This window comes from Polyodon spathula, chromosome 5 (assembly GCF_017654505.1).
Source record: "Polyodon spathula isolate WHYD16114869_AA chromosome 5, ASM1765450v1, whole genome shotgun sequence".
Lineage (NCBI taxonomy): Eukaryota > Metazoa > Chordata > Actinopteri > Acipenseriformes > Polyodontidae > Polyodon > Polyodon spathula.
The window spans coordinates 1,408,990-1,432,838 of NC_054538.1; the positions used below are offsets into that span (position 1 = coordinate 1,408,990).

The 23,849-nt window shown below is 42.4% G+C and overlaps 1 protein-coding gene and 1 pseudogene across 2 annotated transcripts in view; one reads left to right on the top strand and one right to left on the bottom strand.

The window, feature by feature from the left end:
* Positions 1–9,374, top strand: part of LOC121315389 (serine/threonine-protein kinase D3-like) — a 118,070-nt gene extending 108,696 nt beyond the window's left edge. For both annotated transcript variants that reach the window (XM_041249444.1, XM_041249445.1), the window contains 3 exons: positions 3,650–3,923; positions 4,567–4,652; positions 4,791–9,374. In XM_041249444.1, the coding sequence (XP_041105378.1) occupies positions 3,650–3,923; positions 4,567–4,652; positions 4,791–4,964 (534 nt within the window). In that variant the 3' untranslated portion in view covers positions 4,965–9,374. The remainder of the gene's footprint in view (positions 1–3,649; positions 3,924–4,566; positions 4,653–4,790) is intronic.
* Positions 1,995–22,982, bottom strand: LOC121315390 (annotated as a pseudogene).
* Between the last annotated feature and the right edge of the window lie 867 nt (positions 22,983–23,849).

Genomic DNA, 23,849 nt, shown 5'->3' on the forward strand with positions numbered 1-23,849 from the left:
TTTGTTATATTAACCTGGGTCAAAAAAAACAGTGTCCCTCTTAGCCGCATATTATGTTACCTTTTCAGTGTGTTGTCAATGGGTCAGTTTAACTTCATATACAAGTGTGTTAACAAAGTGTAGAACAAAAAGACTACAGGGGTTTATCACAAGCCTTTGAATAAGCATACAGTGGTCAGTTCAGTTATTTCCATTTAAAGTTAAGCTATAATGAAACACGTTAAATATAATAGCCATATATTAACTTGTACCATGCTCGGACTAAACCTGACCCCTCTCTCTGTTTCTAAAATTCGCCTGCACAAGCAGGTTTCCACTCACCTTGTTTACTTGCCAAGGCCAGTGTTTTAATTAATATGAAACTCCACTGTAGGCACTTTTCCAATTCACCGCATGAAGTCATTTTTTGGTCTATTCAAGAGACGCCTGGACCGGTACCTTTTCCGATAATACAAAAGAGTGTTCATCCTAATTTTTATAATTAAGCTCTCATTGTTTTCTTATAATATAATGAGATACATACTCCTGTCTTTCTTAAAGCACCTTCCGTTGGTTATCATTCAAAGTTGGCAAATCCCGATTTTAAGAGCCAATTCTGAATCCTGCTTTGAGGTGACAAAGACCAAGCTTATTTTATGAAGGTCTAATGCCCTTCCAGAATTCTACTGTGTGTCTGAGACAAACATTTAATTCTTTCACTTTTAAACTCTAGTTTCCCTGTAAATACATACTTCTGTTTATTACTGCAGTAAAACCTTTAAATAAACTAAGCATGTATAGTCTTTAGTTTAATTGATATTGCAATGTCTAAAATACTTTTTGTTTAGTTGGAGAAACTGAACTAATTCTTAGATTGATTAAATGAAATGAACATTATCGCAAATGTCTTAACAATGTGTTTGCAATATTGTCAGTTTCTGTTATAATAAACCTTTAATATGTTATTTCAACAGTTTAACTTTAAAAGTTATTATAAGATGTATTCTAATTAACTTACTTCAGTATAACAGTTGCTCCTAGAAATTGTAATATTATTTTACTCCATTGATACATCTTAAGCTTAAGCTTTTAATGGAAGATCCAGTTATTTATATAAATACAAGCTATCATTAATATATTAGAATGCCATAGTGTTATAGTGACTGAACTAAGTCTGACCTTCTTCACTGTTCATACAGAATCCAGTTAAAGCTGGTTTTAAGACAACCTCTGCTTTTTGCCAATTTTAGGGTTGATTAATATGAAACACTGTTGTAAGCATTTTTCAACTCATTATTTCAAACCACTATCTATCTTGGCTTTTAAATTGCTGACCATCAAAAATCCCTGCTTCATCGGCCAAAACCAATGAGTCATTTTCAACACTGCCTGTACTACAAGCAGGTGAGAACGAGGTTACAAATCAGTTCAGTGTATATGTAAACTTACAGTTTATAATTTTAAATTATTTTATAACATGTAGTTCTAATACAGACGTGTACGTGTGTGTGTGTACGTGTGTATGCCTCTTGCTTCTGTGCAGATCAATGAAGTAAAATAGAATTGCAGTTTGAGAGATTGCGCTATATATATATATATATATATATATATATATATATATATATATATATATATATATATATATATATATATATATGTAGCAAACTCTTGTCAAACTGCAATTCTATTTTACTTCATTGATCTACACAGAAGCAAGAGGCATTTTTTTTATTGGGTACCTGCTTAGCAGCAAATGCAACCTTGAATATTAAAACTCAGGAGTGCTCATACATTTACTCAATGTTATTATATCTGGTTTCTTATTTATTTAAATACTTTTGTTTTTTCTTACTATAATCAAACCTAGTTATATTCTTTAAATCACATTACAGTCACTACAATATTTGTTGCAGTTTCACAAATGTTCATATCTCAAAGATCAGCCTGTTTCCAGTAGCTGTGACAGTCTTGGGTCAGTTTCTGCTCTCAGTGGGTCAGTTTCTGCTCACAGGTGTGGGTGACAGTCTTTAAAAGCCTGATACCTGCAAAAACAGTCTTGTTAGCTGGGCTCCCATCTCTACATTCTCACTCCCATCATCAGCAGGCAAACACATTTTAACTGAATCTGGGTCCATCAAAGAACTGCACACCCCTGCAACCGAGGCCTTCCATGCAAAAGGAATTAATGGCATATAGCACAAAAGGGACGTGCCAGAACCGTCTGTGACAGTATGTATGTATGTATGTATGTACAGTACTGTGCAAAAGTTTTAGGCAGGTGTGAAAAAATGCTGTAAAATAAGAATGCTTTGAAAACTAGACATGTTAATAGTTTATATTTATCAATTAACAAAATGCAAAGTGAGTGAACAGAAGAAAAAACTACATCAAATCCGTATTTGGTGTGACCACCCTTTGCCTTCAAAACAGCATCAGTTCTTCTAGGTACACTTGCACAAAGTCAGGGATTTTGTAGGCATATAGTCAGGTGTATGATTAAACAATTATACCAAATGGGTGCTAGTGATCATCAATTCAATATGTAGGTTGAAACACAATCATTAACTGAAACAGAAACAGCTGTGTAGGAGGAATAAAACTGGGTGAGGAACAGCCAAACTCAGCGAACAAGGTGAGGTTGCTGAAGACAGTTTACTGTCAAAAGTCATACACCATGGCAAGACTGAGCACAGCAACAAGACACAAGGTAGTTATACTGCATCAGCAAGGTCTCTCCCAAGCAGAAATTTCAAGGCAGACAGGGGTTTCCAGATGTGCTGTCCAAGCTCTTTTGAAGAAGCAGAAAGAAACAGGCAACGTTGAGGACCGTAGACACAGTGGTCGGCCAAGGAAACTTACTGCAGCAGATGAAAGACACATCATGCTTACTTCCCTTCGCAATAGGAAGATGTCCAGCAATGCCATCAGCTCAGAATTGGCAGAAAACAGGGGGACCATGGTACACCCATCTACTGTCCAGAGAAGTCTGGTCAGAAGTCACCTTCATGGAAGACTTGCGGCCAAAAAGCCATACCTTGGTTAGTTGGTTGGTTAGAATTAATGGTCTCCTCAATGCTGAGAAGTACAGGCAGATACTTATCCATCATGCAATACCATCAGGGAGGCATCTGATTGGCCCCAAATTTATTCTGCAGCATGACAATGACCCCAAACATACAGCGAAAGTCATTAAGAACTATCTTCACCGTAAAGAAGAACAAGGAGTCCTGGAAGTGATGGTATGGCCCCCACAGAGCCCTGATCTCAACATCAGCGAGTCTGTCTGGGATTACATGAAGAGAGAGAGGCAACTGAGGCTGCCTAAATCCACAGAAGAGCTGTGGTTAGGTCTCCAAGATGTTTGGGCCAACCTACCTGCTGAGTTCCTTCAAAAACTATGTACAAGTGTACCTAGAAGAACTGATGCTGTTTTGAAGGCAAAGGGTGGTCACACCAAATATGGATTTGATGTAGATTTTTCTTCTGTTTACTCACTTTGCATTTTGTTAATTGATAAATAGAAACTATTAACATGTCTATTTTTTAAAGCATTTTTCCCATCTGCCTAAAACTTTTGCACAGTACTGTATGTATGTATATGTATTCACAGCTGTGTATTAATTCAGTTTATTACATACGTCTTGATTTCTTGTATGCATTGTGTTTGCAGGTGAAGCTGTGTGATTTTGGCTTTGCCCGTATCATTGGGGAGAAGTCGTTCCGGCGCTCCGTGGTGGGGACCCCAGCCTACCTCGCTCCGGAGGTGCTCAGGAGTAAAGGGTACAACAGGTCCCTGGACATGTGGTCTGTGGGTGTCATTGTATACGTGAGCCTGAGTGGCACCTTCCCATTCAACGAGGAGGAAGATATCAACGACCAGATTCAAAATGCAGCCTTCATGTACCCACCAAATCCCTGGAAAGAGATTTCTGGTGACGGTAAAGGTACGCTGACATTATTGTTGTTGTTACTATTATTATTACTGTTAGCGCCACATTTTTGTCCGAGACGTACAGGTTCCCCTCATGCAACCTCCCGAATGTCTGTGTATTTCAAAGTGACTGAACACTTCATTTTTTTAAGACATTTTGAAGTCCATCATTTCCAGTAGTTTGCTTCTTGGCTAAAGATGTTCAAATAACTGAATATTATGGCCAATAACTTATCTGCTTAAACATAAACCATGAAAACACCCATTTTAAACCTTTTTATAAATTAATTTGTCACCTGTGATCATGGCCGACAATATGAGGTTAAAAGCCTGCAGAGAAAACCATGTGGCACGAGGTGTGTGTTTCAAGACTTAGTCATAGTCAGGATAAGAAGTGTACTGGGTGGAAAGCATTGATAAAGTATCAAAGGAGGACATGAGACACTTGTGCTCTCATGAGCATATAGGTCACCTGGGTTGAGATTCTATCTTCAATCTCCTTGCGCCCACCCAAATTAGATAGAATCAAGGATTCCTGATTGTTTTTCTCTATTGTAGGTTGATGACAATAATGTTAATGATAATTCAGTTTAAATCCTTTCCTTATGCTTTTTGTATTAGTTGACACACATGTTGTTTTTCATTCCTTTCAATAGCGACTGACTTAATAAACAATCTTCTTCAAGTGAAAATGAGGAAGCGCTACAGTGTGGACAAGTCTCTCAGTCATCCCTGGCTACAGGTAATGTACCATGTGTATACCCACACACACACACACACAACGGAAGGGTAATGTTTCAGTTAATCCAATACGTCTCTCTTAATAATATAAGCTTCATTTGTGTTTGTTAATGGTTTGAATTTTGCATTGCCCTCCCAGGATTATCAGACTTGGCTGGATCTCAGGGAGTTTGAGACTTGGAAAGGAGAGCGTTACATCACACACGAGAGTGACGACGCACGCTGGGAGGAGTATGCGGATGAGCACAGCCTTGCACACCCCAAGCACTTCATAATGGCACCCAACCTCGACGACATGGAGGAGGATCCCTAATCACCGAAATCTGTTCACGGGCTGGTCTAGAGTGCAGGGGCCCTGCCGCTGTACACTCACAAAGCAACCTGGAACTGCTCCACCAGAACCAAGCACACACTGCTTCTGCTGGGTCTGCCTGGCCAGATTGTTACCTAGCAACCACACATGTACACTGGGCTGTTCAGGACTGTGTGGCAAGGCCAGGCATGTCACACAGGTGTGGGTGTTAATGTGTAACCTGAGGTGGTATAGCTTCTACTGAGGTTACGTGGACTTCAGGTTTTTAAAGTGATTTTAAAGTATTAATCAGATATAATAAGGCTTTCTTTTCCAGTGCCTCTTATCTCGCTGCCTTCTACAAGCCATAAAATACTTGTTTACTGAACTCAGTGTTAGGCTAGGAAAATATTTTCTATCTGTGCATATACCCTGTGGAAACAAAACTTGTACTCAACAGCACAGCCAGAAAATGGTTAAAGCTTGGACCAGCTTGGACAGTGAGAGCATGGATATTTATATTGACCATCCCATTCCATAGAAAAGTCTAGCGTAGTATAAGCAGAGTGTGAGGAGAAATAAAAAGTTATTTTGTGTATTTAAAACAAAAAAAACACACACGCACACTTTAAGATGTTCTTGTTTAAGTGTCCATTCCTTGCCATACCAAGTCTTTCTGAAATGATCTTGGGTCGTTTCTGAATGAGAGATGGTTTCTTCTCCAATTTAAACTGGAACACCTATGTAATGTTATGCTGTTAGTTTGCCTACGTCCTGTATTGATTTGAGGTAAGATTTGAGATTTTTGCACATTATTAAATATTTAATCTTAGTGTAAAGGACCAAAGTGAAATATAAAAAAAAAAAAAAAATCAAAGTGATTGTTGGTTGGCATGACGACACAATTAGAAGTGTCTTTAACCCATGCAGTATTTATTGAGAAACTCACACTGCAGTGGATTCACTTTACTAATTTCAGTAAGAGCTCCCTTCTCATTGGTCAGTCTGAAACTCACACTGCCGTGGATTCACGTTACTGTATTCAGTAAGAGCTCCCTTCTCATTGGTCAGTCTGAAACTCACACTGCAGTGGATTCACTTTACTAATTTCAGTAAGGGCTCCCTTCTCATTGGTCAGTCTGAAACTCACACTGCAGTGGATTCACGTTACTGTATTCAGTAAGAGCTCCCTTCTCATTGGTCAGTCTGAAACTCACACTGCAGTGGAATGACTTTACTAATTTCAGTAAGAGTTCCCTTCTCATTGGTCAGTCTGAAACTCACACTGCAGTGGAATCACTTTACTAATTTCAGTAAGAGCTCCCTTCTCATTGGTCAGTCTGAAACTCACACTGCCGTGGATTCACGTTACTCTTCAGTAAGAGCTCTCTTCTCATTGGTCATTTTGCTCTGACCTAATTAAGAGATCCTCACTGGAGCATGTGAAGGACCAACCTGGAGCACAATCTGTATTCCAATGTGCTGGAAGTTTACTGCAGACCAAACAGTGGATTATTCATCTCAGTAGGTATATCCCATTATAACCATACAAATACTCAGTTGTTTGATCCCAGTTATTATAAAGAAACCAAGATGTATCAAATACAATACTGTATTGTGCACGTGTATATTTCTTCAGTGTCTCATTTTGGAATCTACTGTATCTTGCGTTTGATTCCAGTCCAATGACAGAATGGTCATGAATAGCATTGTTCCAGATTTCACTACTTTGCTAAGCAGATGCAGAGATTGATCTACAGAAAGTAATGCTGTCAGTGGAGTTTAAGTGAGGCTTAAACATACTTTCTATTGCATACATTACCCTTGTTATATAAGAAGACTACTGTGAACATTCATTGAACGCTGTGGTCGTTTTACCCTGCAGGGCTCCCAGGGTGTTCCTCTAATTCATGGGTGAAAGTTCATGGCATTTCCTCTATATATACAATGAAGTCATTCTTAACCTAGTATGTTACCATGTGTATCCGTCACATTAGGCAGTGCACCAGCATGCTGGAATCACAAACATAACCCCTTTCAAACCAGTCAGCCCATTATCTGCTTTCATGCAGTCTTTAAAGGATGCCACTGGTCTGTGGTTTGTTATTCATTCCTAGGATGTTGAATATTATCAAAGACGACTTTCTGACAATTTCAAAATACTTTGGATTAAATGTAATTGGCAGTGCTGATGAAACTTGCTTTAGAAGCAATATGTTCCTGACTTGGGCAATTCAGTAAAAAAAGTGCTTACAATCTCTGTGTCTTACAGGAAAAAAAAGGAAAACTACCACATTAAATACATGTGGAAATGTATTATGAATGCCAAAATCAATAAGGATTTAATAATAATAATAATAATAATAATAATTGACCTCAATGTCAGATTAATAAAAGGTAATGCTTGTTTCATGCCTGAAACATTTAGTGGTTTAAAAAAAGAAATCCCAATTACTGCCTAAACCAGAAGAAAGGGTTCTGGTTTGCCTTTCTCATTTAGATTCATTGACCAGAAGAAATTCACAGACAAATTCTACTCCATTCTAATGCTCGTCTTCTCTGATACGACCTTTTGCTTCAAATACATTTCCATTAAAAAACAGCATTGACTGTGATGAGAACACAGCATAGCCGCTGTTACAAAGCCTTGCATCTGCGGTAAAGCCGTACTCTCCTGGTAGATCGACGCCTGAATTTGATGGCACACTTGCTGCATTCTCAGATTATTGCATGCGTTAACCATTCACCAAACAAAGTGCCTTAAACTGCACAGGTTCACTTGTAAGGGCTGGTCTCCGTTACAATGAGCAGAATACAGGTAGACTACAGAGGCTAAACTGCCTACCAAAGCAAGGATAATGAAGTGGACTGGCTTGTGGACAAGTTTCCAATCACACTGTACTGCCAGTGGAGCTGAACACATTCTCATTTGCTTTTCACAATTTTTTTTTTTTAAGTCTGTAGATTACATTGAATTAAGCTTTGTGATTGATTGTTGTATTACGTGTCGTCTAGTTTAATGTATCTGTCCAATGTTGTTTAAGATATCAAAGGCACAGCTATGTCAATCTGCACTCCTAAACTGGAAAACATTACAAGCTGTGTGATTGCTCATGGCTAAGCTTTCTCACACTGTGTGTGTTTCACTGCTCATGGCTAAGCTTTCTCGCACCATGTTTGATTGCTCATGGCTAAGCTTTCTCACACTTTGTTTGACTGCTCATGGCTAAGCTTTCTCACACTGTGTGTGTTTCACTGCTCATGGCTAAGCTTTCTCACACTGTGTTTCACTGCTCATGGCGAAGCTTTCTCGCACTGTGTTTGATTGCTCATGGCTAAGCTTTCTCACAGACACGGTTTGTGTTTGGTTTATGGATATATTTGTTAATGCTGATGTGTGGAGCTACCTTTCTTCCTAAGTGCAATTTTAGCAAATGCATAGATTTATTTTTTTTTGCCTATTGAACAAAAACCATTCTACATTCTATCACTTGTTTTTATTTTATGCCCCAATCCTTTATTGTTAAATCACTGAAATAACTGTAAAAGAAACATGTTCGGGTGGGGGGGGGGCGACTTTCTCTGCATCCAAGCTGAACTGTCAGTCTTGTACACTTGTGAATCCCTAACTTTACTGCATTACAAACATTGCAATTGCATAGACCTCCAAAGCTTTATTTAAGAGGCAACAAAGATGGGACAGCACAGTATGAACCAACACTGATCCCTTGATCCCTGCTGTATTAAGTCCTCTTACCCAATAATACAGCCTATCAATTAAAACCAGAAGCTGGAGACACGTCCAAACCAGTGATTAAAAACAAAACCATTGATCCACACAGCATGGCTTAACTGTCAGTGAAAACAGGATACCAGCAGCCTGCCCTGCCATCTGTCAACCTGCCCGAGTGTAACCAGCATATGAAACGTATGGTCTTGCACAATAACTGCATTTCATTGGAGAGTTTAGGAAACATTTAGAACCTAGTAAACATGGCCCATGTTAAAAGATGTTAAGACCAATAAGTGTAAGAAATGTTATCACAAAAGGCCAAAACAAAATACTGATTTGAGGCCAAAAAAAAGCCTTGAAATGTAACACATGTAACTGCAAGTTGCTATTGAAAGTGCTGTATGTTTTTACTTTTTTTATTTAATATTTGTAAGAAGTTTTTAGTTCTGTGATGAACCAATGGTAATGTAGTAAGAGCTATTTAATGCAGTATCATTGGTCAGCAAAAAGCTACCCATTTTAGTTTTTTGTAGGATCTCTGATGTGATAGGCAAAACTGGGCTGCCTTTCTGAAAACTGTTAAGAGAATTGAATGACTTGTTCCTGAGAATCTTTTGAACATCAGAGTTGCCGCTGGATTGGCAGGTGTTTTGTATATTTCAGTACTTGCAGATTTAATAAAACTCTAAGCATCTTTACATGTTTTTAGGGTTCTATTTTGTATTTAAGATGATGACTGTAAAAAGCTTTCTTTTGTGAGCCCTGACTGAACAGGCTTTCAGGGACTAGAGCTCTGATTGGAAAAACCATGTTACATGTTCTCCCAAAACTGGAATCCGCTTGAACGCTAGCCACAAAAGAAAGTGTTTCAAACGGCCTGCTTTGTCTAAGTGGGGTCTTTAGATACTGGGGTTGGAACAGAAATCCTGGCCGTCTCACAAGCACACACACTGCCAATTATGAAGCTGGGGGCTAGGGTGAGACTTTTCATTTGTAACTCAAGCTAGACGTGAGATGAAGGGCATCAGAAGATAAGTGAAAAGTGAATTAGCCCTCAATGAACTTTCAGAAAATTGTATTACACTGAAAGTGTACAAGCCAGCCTGGTATTGCATTAAAAATGGTGTACAATAGAGATTGCCATTGGGCTGGGACTCCTACGGTACCCGCAGACTCTGTGGGATTTCCACGGTATGGGAATGCATTTCTCTAAGGGAATGGATGGGATCGAAAATTCAACTGGCAGGAACGGGTGGGACTGGGAATAAAGAGTTTTTTTAAATGTCATGGGAGCAATACAGCACCAAACTTTAGTTTGTCAGAGAAGCTACAAGAACTTTAGTTGATGTGATATTATAAAATAAAACAAATCAAATGTGTACTCAGACTTCTGTGAATCCATACAGGTGGAGAAATAAGGAGGGAACCATTCAAATGTAAATTCCTGGTATTAATTCTAACAGGAAGAACAGCTTGAAGATAGATGGGTCCAACCCCACTTAACGCTTTATAAACAGTGTAAACAATCTGGAAATGTACTCTGGGACTGGGAGCCAGTGTCGCTCCCTCAGAACCGGAATGATGTGGGAGCACAGTGGAGTCCCAGACACAAGGCAAGCTGCCATGCTTTCAGTCCTCTGAAGTCTATTAAGCTGGACCACAGGAAGGCCTGAATAAAGGGAGTTGCAGCAGTCCAGCTTTGGGCTTAAAAGAGTTTGTACAACTGTCTGAAAAAGGGAACCTGGCAAAAACAGTTTAATAACTTTTAAATTACACAAGAGAAAAGTAGAGGAAATAACCATCTGATTAATTTGGGGGATAAACAAAAGGTGACTGTCAATCACTCCCGTCCCCAGCTTTAGTAACTACAATAGGTGTGGTTCCATTAATGTTCTGAGGGGTAAAGCTATTCTCGAGCTTCTTGAGGGTCGCTGTCGATCCTAATAGTAAAACCTCTGTTTTTGAAGGGTTTAGTTTCAACCAATTTAAATTAAGCCGGTATCCATCCACCTTTGACAGGCAGCACTCCAGGCCAGCCCTCAACAATTCAACATTGCTTGAGACACGCACATACAGCTGTGTGTCATCAGCATACTGGTGGTACTGGAGTCCACATGCCTCAATGATCCCACCCCCATGGGCTCTAGATAAATACTGAATAAAATGGGGGAAAGAGTGGGTCTTTGAGGGACTCCATATTTGACCAACGACAGCTCCTGTAGCTCGTCTGACAAGCTAAAGCTTGGTACTGCTCTTCCCACAGTGGTCAGGCTTCTCCCACTCATTCCCGCAGCCTTCAGTTCCCATGAGATTTAAAACACTTTATTCACGGTCCTGCCAGTTTCATTTCTATTTCCATTTTCATCCAAACAAAGAGAGATGTATTCCTATACCATGGGAATCCCGCGGAAGTCCTGTCCTAATATCACTCTAGTGTACAAACCAGCCTGGTATTACATTAAAAGTGTGCAAGCTAGCCTAGTTTTGCATTGAAAGTGCACAAACGAGCCTGGTATTGCATTGAAAGTATGCAATCTAGCCTGGTATTACACTGAAAGTGTGCCATCCAGCCTGGCATTGCATTGAAAGTGGTGTACAAGCCAGCCTGGCATTGCATTGAAAGTGGTGTACAAGCCAGCCTGGCATTGCGCTGAAAGTGGTGTACAAGCCAGCCTGGCATTGCATTGAAAGTGGTGTACAAGCCAGCCTGGCATTGCATTGAAAGTGGTGTACAAGTCAGCCTGGCATTGCGTTGAAAGTGGTGTACAAGCCAGCCTGGCATTGCGCTGAAAGTGGTGTACAAGCCAGCCTGGCATTGCATTGAAAGTGGTGTACAAGCCAGTCTGGCATTGCACTGAAAGTGGTGTACAAGCCTGCCTGCTACAGCACTGAAAGTGGTGTACAAGCCTGCTGCTCTGAGTAACAAAAGCTAAGTCTGCTTCCACTGATAACCAGACCTGGAAGCACTGGAGAGTCGGTTCAGAGCCCCAGCTCACTCAAACCTGACACAGGCGGTGGGGGCAGCTGCTCCTTTCTGTTCAGCTTTCTTCCCCGGTGGTTGTGCTATTCTGCTCTGTGGCACCAGGGCGAAAAACTTAAATCTTTCTCCCATTTTCTCAGGGTTCATCATCATGTCAATTTTGTAATATATTCAGAATAAAATTACATCTCTAAACAAAGGAACGACACAAAGCCAGGTTTGGAATTATTTTGAGGAACTGGGCCAGAAAACCGTGGTATGTAAATAATTAACACAAGTTCAGTGCTTCACCATTTGAAATGAAAACATTCAGAATTACTGTGGATGGAGTTACTGATGGCAGTAAAAAGCAAACATCCATAAGAATGCTTTAGATGGAGACTGAAAATACGTATAACACAATTTTAAAAGGCTTTTTTTTTTCAATATTAATTCAGATAACACAAGTGTAAATTAACTCTATATAGACTTGAATTTACCAGTACACTGTTATGAAATCATTTGGTTAAAAAAAAAAAAATAGCTAAGTAATTTGTCAATAAGGGGATATTTAAAAAAATAAAAAAAATATATATATATATATATATATATATATATATATATATTTGTGGCACAGATCCCTGAGGTACAGTATTGGAATCTGAACCTCTGAATGTAACAATGTATTGGAATCTGTGCATTTGACAGATTCTGTAACACGTGTAATCTGTCCTTTTTTTTTTTAAATACAGTGCACTCTGTTTATAAGAATCACATCTGTCCCGGGTGATTTGATTCTTATAAGTGGTTGATTCCTAAAAGCAGACTCATGATTACTGTGGTTGAGAAGCTTTGTTCCCTGCAGTGTAATGTGTTGACCACTAGATGTCAGGAGTTCCCGCATGTATGCACAGGGACCACACAAAGTATTGTTTAGTTAGTTCTCCAACTGAAAGCAAGGTTTATTTTGTTTGTTTGTTTAATTAGCGGCTGTTTCCCCACCGCACTGTAAGAAAAATAAAACCAACACCGGTTTTAAACTGTAAATCAAGACTCCAGCCTGATCATTTGTCAGACACTAGCCAATGAGATGCCAGGAAATAAAAAGCCAATTTTCTAAGGGCAAATAATAACTGTCCGTGGGTCATAAACCCCAGGATTCAGCTTCTGCCACAAATGCCCCCAAGCCTTCACTGCTATTGCTTAATTATCTCTTCAACGTATCTATTTATGGACAGTGGTGCTGTGTAGAATATAAACGTTTAGTGAATAAACAGCTTCTTCATTTAAAGTGTCTTTGTGTTTATGGGCAGTGGTGGTGTGTACAATATATATGGTAGATATTTAGGAAGAAAAGGGATTATTAATGTGGAGCACACTGATGTATTGCTTTAGTCTAAGGCTCGCTCAGAAAGCATTAAGGAGTTCTGTGCACCCTACCTGCAGCCTGACATCAATACCTATGTTCCGCAAAAACTGCTGCTGTGTGATTGGTCCAAAAGAGAGCACCCTTTCTTCCGTCATCCTCCTTAAGTATCTGAAATCCACATCGGCCGTGCTGCCATGAGGACGTCGTGGAGTTTGTGACCATGGAAATCCTGTGCCAGAAAGCAGAATATGAAAGAGGTAATTCCACGAAGACACACATGAGAGGTAATTCCATGAAGACACACACGAGAGGTAATTCCATGAAGACACACATGACAGGTAATTCCACGAAGACACACACGAGAGGTAATTCCACGAAGACACACACGAGAGGTAATTCCACGAAGACACACACGAGAGGTAATTCCACGAAGACACACACGAGAGGTAATTCCACGAAGACACACACGAGAGGTAATTCCACGAAGACACACACGAGAGGTAATTCCATGAAGACACACACGAGAGGTAATTCCATGAAGACACACACGACAGGTAATTCCACGAAGACATACATGAGAGGTAATTCCATGAAGACACACGAGAGGTAATTCCATGAAGACACACACGAGAGGTAATTCCATGAAGACACACACGACAGGTAATTCCATGAAGACACACACGACAGGTAATTCCATGAAGACACACACGACAGGTAATTCCATGAAGACACACACGAGAGGTAATTCCATGAAGACACACACGAGAGGTAATTCCATGAAGACACACAAGACAGGTAATTACATATCCCTTGCCCTCAGCAGAATCCATGTTGGTTAAAGAGACCGCAAGCAGTTTTCATGGCGCGTGTTCAAAGCTTTTCTGTGTACGGTTTATTTGTCTATTTATAGTATTAGTCACACTTACTGAAATTCTCCCTTTTTTTCCCCAGCCGACAAGATGTTATGACTACAACAGATACTGTCGATCGCCTACTCATCTTACCTTGTTAAGATCTGCCACTCAGATATTAAAGGCACAGGTCTACGGCAAGCAGATGGGAAACTGCAATATCATGACTGTTATAGTATTACTACTGCCTTTAACACATACTCAACTGAGACACACTTCCTTACTAGACAATCTTTATTCATTTTTTTATTTTTTTTATTTTAATTTTTGACCAATGGTAAAATGTATACTTTAATGTTACTGAAATGTAATTAATGAATTATTAACTATTTCATTAACCGGTGACAATACAAAATAATTGATTAATTTAAATCCAAACCTTGTGCAGTACTGACGGCCAAAACGATAAACCTCAACATACAAATCAATTCACACACAGTACAGTGAGCTGGTTCCACTCACAGCCCCTCTCTACACCCACACAGTACAGTGAGCTGGTTCCACTCACAGCCCCTCTCTACACCCACACAGTACAGTGAGCTGGTTCCACTCACAGCCCCTCTCTACACCCACACAGTACAGTGAGCTGGTTCCACTCACAGCCCCTCTCTACACCCACACAGTACAGTGAGCTGGTTCCACTCACAGCCCCTCTCTACACCCACACAGTACAGTGAGCTGGTTCCACTCACAGCCCCTCTCTACACCCACACAGTACAGTGAGCTGGTTCCACTCACAGCCCCTCTCTACACCCACACAGTACAGTGAGCTGGTTCCACTCACAGCCCCTCTCTACACCCACACAGTACAGTGAGCTGGTTCCACTCACAGCCCCTCTCTACACCCACACAGTACAGTGAGCTGGTTCCACTCACAGCCCCTCTCTACACCCACACAGTACAGTGAGCTGGTTCCACTCACAGCCCCTCTCTACACCCACACAGTACAGTTAGCTGGTTCCACTCACAGCCCCTCTCTACACCCACACAGTACAGTTAGCTGGTTCCACTCACAGCCCCTCTCTACACCCACACAGTACAGTGAGCTGGTTCCACTCACAGCCCCTCTCTACACCCACACAGTACAGTGAGCTGGTTCCACTCACAGCCCCTCTCTACACCCACACAGTACAGTGAGCTGGTTCCACTCACAGCCCCTCTCTACACCCACACAGTACAGTGAGCTGGTTCCACTCACAGCCCCTCTCTACACCCACACAGTACAGTGAGCTGGTTCCACTCACAGCCCCTCTCTACACCCACACAGTACAGTGAGCTGGTTCCACTCACAGCCCCTCTCTACACCCACACAGTACAGTGAGCTGGTTCCACTCACAGCCCCTCTCTACACCCACACAGTACAGTGAGCTGGTTCCACTCACAGCCCCTCTCTACACCCACACAGTACAGTTAGCTGGTTCCACTCACAGCCCCTCTCTACACCCACACAGTACAGTGAGCTGGTTCCACTCACAGCCCCTCTCTACACCCACACAGTACAGTGAGCTGGTTCCACTCACAGCCCCTCTCTACACCCACACAGTACAGTGAGCTGGTTCCACTCACAGTCCCTCTCTACACCCACACAGTACAGTGAGCTGGTTCCACTCACAGCCCCTCTCTACACCCACACAGTACAGTGAGCTGGTTCCACTCACAGCCCCTCTCTACACCCACACAGTACAGTGAGCTGGTTCCACTCACAGCCCCTCTCTACACCCACACAGTACAGTGAGCTGGTTCCACTCACAGCCCCTCTCTACACCCACACAGTACAGTGAGCTGGTTCCACTCACAGCCCCTCTCTACACCCACACAGTACAGTGAGCTGGTTCCACTCACAGCCCCTCTCTACACCCACACAGTACAGTGAGCTGGTTCCACTCACAGCCCCTCTCTACACCCACACAGTACAGTGAGCTGGTTCCACTCACAGCCCCTCTCTACACCCACACAGTACAGTGAGCTGGTTCCACTCACAGCCCCTCTCTACACCCACACAGTACAGTGAGCTGGTTCCACTCACAGCCCCTCTCTACACCCACACAGTACAGTGAGCTGGTTCCACTCACAGCCCCTCTCTACACCCACACAGTACAGTGAGCTGGTTCCACTCACAGCCCCTCTCTACACCCACACAGTACAGTGAGCTGGTTCCACTCACAGCCCCTCTCTACACCCACACAGTACAGTGAGCTGGTTCCACTCACAGTCCCTCTCTACACCCATGGTCTTTTTCTGTTGACGAGTCAGTTATTTGTTCCATATGTCTGGAAATACTAAGAGCCCCAAGACGATAAATATGGACTAGAAATATTTGTTTGTCTTCACTTCCAAATGTACAATGTCCACTGTGAGAGCTGGTGCTCAACCTCCTGTTTGTAAAGCTACTGTATGTAGCTCTATACAGACGCAGCCTAGCCAACCATGGAGTGAATCTGCTGTATCTGCAGCTCTATACAGCCTAGCTAACCATGCAGTGTATCTGCAGCTCTACACAGCCTAGCCAACCATGGAGTGTATCTGTAGCTCTATACAGACTCAGCCTAGCCAACCATGGAGTGAATCTGCTGTATCTGCAGCTCTATACAGCCTAGCTAACCATGCAGTGTATCTGCAGCTCTATACAGCCTAGCCAACCATGGAGTGTATCTGTAGCTCTATACAGACTCAGCCTAGCCAACCATGGAGTGAATCTGCTGTATCTGCAGCTCTATACAGCCTAGCTAACCATGCAGTGTATCTGCAGCTCTACACAGCCTAGCCAACCATGCAGTGTATCTGTAGCTCTATACAGACTCAGCCTAGCCAACCATGGAGTGAATCTGCTGTATCTGCAGCTCTATACAGCCTAGCTAACCATGCAGTGTATCTGCAGCTCTATACAGAGTCAGCCTAGCCAACCATGGAGTGAATCTGCTGTATCTGCAGCTCTATACAGCCTAGCTAACCATGCAGTGTATCTGTAGCTCTATACAGACTCAGCCTAGCCAACCATGCAGTGTATCTGTAGCTCTATACAGACTCAGCCTAGCCAACCATGGAGTGAATCTGCTGTATCTGCAGCTCTATACAGCCTAGCTAACCATGCAGTGTATCTGCAGCTCTACACAGCCTAGCCAACCATGCAGTGTATCTGTAGCTCTATACAGAGTCAGCCTAGCCAACCATGGAGTGAATCTGCTGTATCTGCAGCTCTATACAGCCTAGCTAACCATGCAGTGTATCTGCAGCTCTACACAGCCTAGCCAACCATGCAGTGTATCTGCAGCTCTATACAGCCTAGCCAACCATGGAGTGTATCTGTAGCTCTATACAGACTCAGCCTAGCCAACCATGGAGTGAATCTGCTGTATCTGCAGCTCTATACAGCCTAGCTAACCATGCAGTGTATCTGCAGCTCTACACAGCCTAGCCAACCATGGAGTGTATCTGTAGCTCTATACAGAGTCAGCCTAGCCAACCATGGAGTGAATCTGCTGTATCTGCAGCTCTATACAGCCTAGCTAACCATGCAGTGTATCTGCAGCTCTACACAGCCTAGCCAACCATGCAGTGTATCTGTAGCTCTATACAGACTCAGCCTAGCCAACCATGGAGTGAATCTGCTGTATCTGCAGCTCTATACAGCCTAGCTAACCATGCAGTGTATCTGCAGCTCTATACAGCCTAGCTAACCATGCAGTGTATCTGCAGCTCTATACAGCCTAGCCAACCATGGAGTGTATCTGTAGCTCTATACAGAGTCAGCCTAGCCAACCATGGAGTGAATCTGCTGTATCTGCAGCTCTATACAGCCTAGCTAACCATGCAGTGTATCTGCAGCTCTACACAGCCTAGCCAACCATGCAGTGTATCTGTAGCTCTATACAGAATCAGCCTAGCCAACCGTGGAGTGAATCTGCTGTATCTGCAGCTCTATACAGCCTAGCTAACCATGCAGTGTATCTGCAGCTCTACACAGCCTAGCCAACCATGGAGTGTATCTGTAGCTCTATACAGACTCAGCCTAGCCAACCATGCAGTGTATCTGTAGCTCTATACAGACTCAGCCTAGCCAACCATGGAGTGAATCTGCTGTATCTGCAGCTCTATACAGCCTAGCTAACCATGCAGTGTATCTGCAGCTCTATACAGCCTAGCTAACCATGCAGTGTATCTGCAGCTCTACACAGCCTAGCCAACCATGCAGTGTATCTGTAGCTCTATACAGAGTCAGCCTAGCCAACCATGCAGTGTATCTGCAGCTCTATACAGCCTAGCTAACCATGCAGTGTATCTGCAGCTCTACACAGCCTAGCCAACCATGCAGTGTATCTGTAGCTCTATACAGAGTCAGCCTAGCCAACCATGGAGTGAATCTGCTGTATCTGCAGCTCTATACAGCCTAGCTAACCATGCAGTGTATCTGCAGCTCTACACAGCCTAGCCAACCATGCAGTGTATCTGTAGCTCTATACAGACTCAGCCTAGCCAACCATGGAGTGAATCTGCTGTATCTGCAGCTCTATACAGCCTAGCTAACCATGCAGTGTATCTGCAGCTCTACACAGCCTAGCCAACCATGCAGTGTATCTGTAGCTCTATACAGACTCAGCCTAGCCAACCATGGAGTGAATCTGCTGTATCTGCAGCTCTATACAGCCTAGCCAACCATGGAGTGTATCTGTAGCTCTATATAGAGTCAGCCTAGCCAACCATGGAGTGAATCTGCTGTATCTGCAGCTCTATACAGCCTAGCTAACCATGGAGTGTATCTGTAGCTCTATACAGCCTAGCCAACCATGGAATGTATCTGTAGCTCTATACAGACTCAGCCTAGCCAACCATGGAGTGTATCTGTAGCTCTATACAGACTCAGCCTAGCCAACCATGGAGTGAATCTGCTGTATCTGCAGCTCTATACAGCCTAGCTAACCATGCAGTGTATCTGCAGCTCTATACAGCCTAGCCAACCATGGAGTGTATCTGTAGCTCTATACAGACTCAGCCTAGCCAACCATGCAGTGTATCTGTAGCTCTATACAGACTCAGCCTAGCCAACCATGGAGTGAATCTGCTGTATCTGCAGCTCTATACAGCCTAGCTAACCATGCAGTGTATCTGCAGCTCTATACAGCCTAGCCAACCATGCAGTGTATCTGCAGCTCTATATAGACTCAGCCTAGCCAACCATGCAGTGTATCTGCAGCTCTATACAGCCTAGCTAACCACTGAATGAATCAGGAGCCACCAGGCTGTTCTGCTCACTCTGAAAGTGTCCGTCTTGTCTGCTGCGTGTCCGTAGTCCATTATCAGAGCCGCACCTCCATCATCACTGATCTGATTGGTCAGTCTCTGAACCAGGACTCCGCCCCCAGGGCACACCTCTACATGTTCCCTCTCTTCATCAGCCTAAATGAACAAAAAAATAAAAAAAATCTAAAGACCAGTTGTTTAGCAACATACTGGACATTTTACCAGTGTAAGCTTTTTTAATTTATGCTCTTTACAGCTTAGTGTCACTATCGTGTGAAAGATGAATTCACTGTGCATGTGAAAGGGTGGACTGCCGTCCCCATTGGGAGCCCTGCAGGTGACACGATGTTAAGAGCTCTAGAACTCCTTTTGTTCAGTGGTCCTGGGATATGGTAGCCAGTTTGCACCAGCCTTGCCTTGTTACATGTGGAATAACTTTTTTTTTTTAAACGTATTATACAAAATCATCACATTTGTACATGCGTGATATAATAGTTAATAAGGAATGCCCACACCAAGTTTCAGATATGCTATACTAAACACAGAATTCATAACACATCTATTAAAATGTAAAGAAGATTAAAATGAATTATTATAATACTTAAAAGCTCAAGAGTGTCATGACTAGATCATTTTGCAAGCTCTTTAATCGGTTGCTCTACAGGGAAGGAAGAAACAGTCAGCTTTTGTCAATCACTACCCAACCTTTCTATACAACAATCTCAATCTGAGGCATTCTCTCGGAGCAGAGGCCACTGTGGGCAGCAGTCTCAGTAGTGCCAGCTAAATGAAACAGCAGGTTTCTTCTCCTTATTATTTAGCATTCTGCTACCCTTGTGTAAAGCAAAACCAAGTAAAGGGACCTGGCAAGTCTTCTGGCAACATCGTTTTAAAATGCCCTTTTCCAAATTGAAAACAACACCAGCTAGACTTAATGCATCTAGGAGAACACCAGCATTGGCAGGCAGGGGCTGGGATTAATAACTGTGCTGAAAACATCTGCATGATGAAAGGACTGGCAGTCCATTTAAAGTGTCTGTTAAACTAGATCAAATAGAGCATGAATGCTGTAGAATGTGGTTTAATGGAAAACAGACGTTTTGTTTTCAAATGATTAAAATCTGCAAGATTGAAGCAATGAATGATATGAATATTTAACCCAGGGTTTTTAATTAGTTTTAAGGCAAGTGGTACTTACAAGGTAGTAGGGGCACTGATCTCATCTATGCATAGCGCCGAAGGGGGGAAGAGTGTGGGATATTTTTGAAAAAAAGGACAACCATACAAACAGTCACATGGGTTTATACTTCTACAATCGGACACATCTGTTTCCTGTGAAAATGCAATCACCCATTTAGTTTCATGTATAAGACACTGCTCCTGTATGGGGATGTGAAACCTTATTTAGAAATAAAAGCCAACAAATTCACAAGATAAAGGTGCAGTGCCCCTTAAATGTGTTTTCATTTCTCAGAAGATAGTTGCATTATGAGTCTGTGTGAAAGCACTCCATGCACAGTACAGAATGAGTTGCAGGAGGATGCTGGGTTCAGCTTCAATACCTGAGGAACAGGAGAGACACCGTTAACTCATCACTGACTTCAGCAGCTTCAATACCTGAGGAACAGGAGAGACACCGTTAACCCATCACTGACTTCAGCAGCTTCAATACCTGAGGAACAGGAGAGACACCGTTAACCCATCACTGACTTCAGCAGCTTCAATACCTGAGGAACAGGAGAGACACCGTTAACCCATCACTGACTTCAGCAGCTTCAATACCTGAGGAACAGGAGAGACACAGTTAACCCATCACTGACTTCAGCAGCTTCAATACCTGAGGAACAGGAGAGACACCGTTAACCCATCACTGACTTCAGCAGCTTCAATACCTGAGGAACAGGAGAGACACCGTTAACCCATCACTGACTTCAGCTGCTTCAATACCTGAGGAACAGGAGAGACACCGTTAACCCATCACTGACTTCAGCAGCTTCAATACCTGAGGAACAGGAGAGACACCGTTAACCCATCACTGACTTCAGCAGCTTCAATACCTGAGGAACAGGAGAGACACCGTTAACCCATCACTGACTTCAGCAGCTTCAATACCTGAGGAAAAGGAGAGACACCGTTAACCCATCACTGACTTCAGCAGCTTCAATACCTGAGGAACAGGAGAGACACCGTTAACCCATCACTGACTTCAGCAGCTTCAATACCTGAGGAACAGGAGAGACACCGTTAACCCATCACTGACTTCAGCAGCTTCAATACCTGAGGAACAGGAGAGACACCGTTAACCCATCACTGACTTCAGCAGCTTCAATACCTGAGGAACAGGAGAGACACCGTTAACCCATCACTGACTTCAGCAGCTTCAATACCTGAGGAACAGGAGAGACACCGTTAACCCATCACTGACTTCAGCAGCTTCAATACCTGAGGAACAGGAGAGACACCGTTAACCCATCACTGACTTCAGCAGCTTCAATACCTGAGGAACAGGAGAGACACCGTTAACCCATCACTGACTTCAGCAGCTTCAATACCTGAGGAACAGGAGAGACACCGTTAACCCATCACTGACTTCAGCAGCTTCAATACCTGAGGAACAGGAGAGACACCGTTAACCCATCACTGACTTCAGCAGCTTCAATACCTGAGGAACAGGAGAGACACCGTTAACCCATCACTGACTTCAGCAGCTTCAATACCTGAGGAACAGGAGAGACACCGTTAACCCATCACTGACTTCAGCAGCTTCAATACCTGAGGAACAGGAGAGACACCGTTAACCCATCACTGACTTCAGCAGCTTCAATACCTGAGGAACAGGAGAGACACCGTTAACCCATCACTGACTTCAGCAGCTTCAATACCTGAGGAACAGGAGAGACACCGTTAACCCATCACTGACTTCAGCAGCTTCAATACCTGAGGAAAAGGAGAGACACCGTTAGCCCATCACTGACTTCAGCTGCTTCAATACCTGAGGAACAGGAGAGACATCGGGCAGCTGAGTCTGAGCTTCAGAAACGTTTATTTAAGCCAGGCAGGATGAGACTTGAACGAAACAGAAGCTGCAAGCAAACAGGATGCTGTTGATTTTCTATGTAATCGGGTCATGAAAGATAGATAACCTGTGTGGGTATCTTCCACGTGCACTTAATTAAACAAGCTGGCAGGAGGTACAGAGCCAAACCAATAGAATATCTAAAAGAAACAGCACAGCATTCAATTTAATTCTCAAAATGACCTGACTTACATTAAGGAAAACGTACTTGAAAACTTTACCCGAACAGTTGTGTTCAAACACAAGCCTGCATTTTTGTCAAGCATTATTACCCTCACAGCTTTAGTGTGCTGTACCCCTTAACTATTATTGAAGCGCAATGGCTCCCTCTGCCGAATTTCTGTTGTACTGCAATAAATACATTTACAAATCAGAATCCTGAAAAGCAATTTTGAGAGATCATGTGTACCAGGTTAGTTAATCAGTTATTGTGGGGACACAACAGTATCAGTACCATTGTATCAGAAACCTCTTAGTACTGTACCAATCAGAGGTAGCTTCCTTGGTGACCCACCCGCAGAACTTCACTGGCGAGAGAACCTCTGCCTGGCCCAAACTCCACCAGCTGAAACTCCTTTGGTTTTCCTGCAGCCATCCACTCGCTCACACACCAGACCCCAAGCAACTACCAATGGAACAAAATACACCATGTTAGCCACCTTCTGCCCCACAATACTCATCTAAAACCCTACTCATCCTGCACTTCAGGTATTATTAAAAATGAACAGCTTGAGAGATTTCTGTTTTTCTTTATTTTTCCTTCTACATTTCCACAACAATTCCTTGGATTTTTTGGGGGTGTTTATTAAAAAAAAAAGCACAGGTAAAACTGTGAAATATGGATATGGTTTTATATTATCAATACATTTGCTTCGGATTAGACCAGCCTTTATGTAAACAATCTCACGCAGTATCAGATAAAGTAAATGTATTCTATACAGAAATAGCACCTTACAGATGATGTCTTTTTCCTTTGTATAAAAAAAGATGAAGTACTGAGAGTTCACGATATTCCAGTGACTCTCAGTTACAAACAGACACAGCAAGTACACCATTCTACCATACCTCCCCAAAGGCCTGACTGATTTCAGGTGATGTAATAAAGTCTCCTTCATCTCACGGCATATCATTATGTATGTAATAACCCTAGCAAAAAGAATGAAGCTAGATATGTTAACAGGGATTTAAAAATTGTACAGAGTGGTACAGTACACACATTTCTTCTGCTTTTCACTTTGACTGCAGGAGCATTCCTAGCTGGAAGTGTCAGTAGCTTTTCTTGCTAAACACCATATTATTTATTCATGCTTACAGTGCCAAGATCTTAATGTTTCAATTGTAACTAAATAAAGCAGGGGTGTCCAGAACTGGTCCATCCACTCCTGGTCTTTATTCCAGCCTTGTTCTAAATTGTTTCATTGAACCTATTAAGCCTCGATCCAGACCCTGAAGTTGTTCCTGATCTCATTTTACCTGTTAAACCTGGAATGGAATGGCCCTCCAGGACTGGGATTGCAGAACCCTGAAATAAAGGTTGCATAATTTGTTTGATGTATTTCAAAGTGTCTCGTACTGAGACCGGTTTTGTTAAGACTTCTCTCATGTACTCTGCCACGGAGA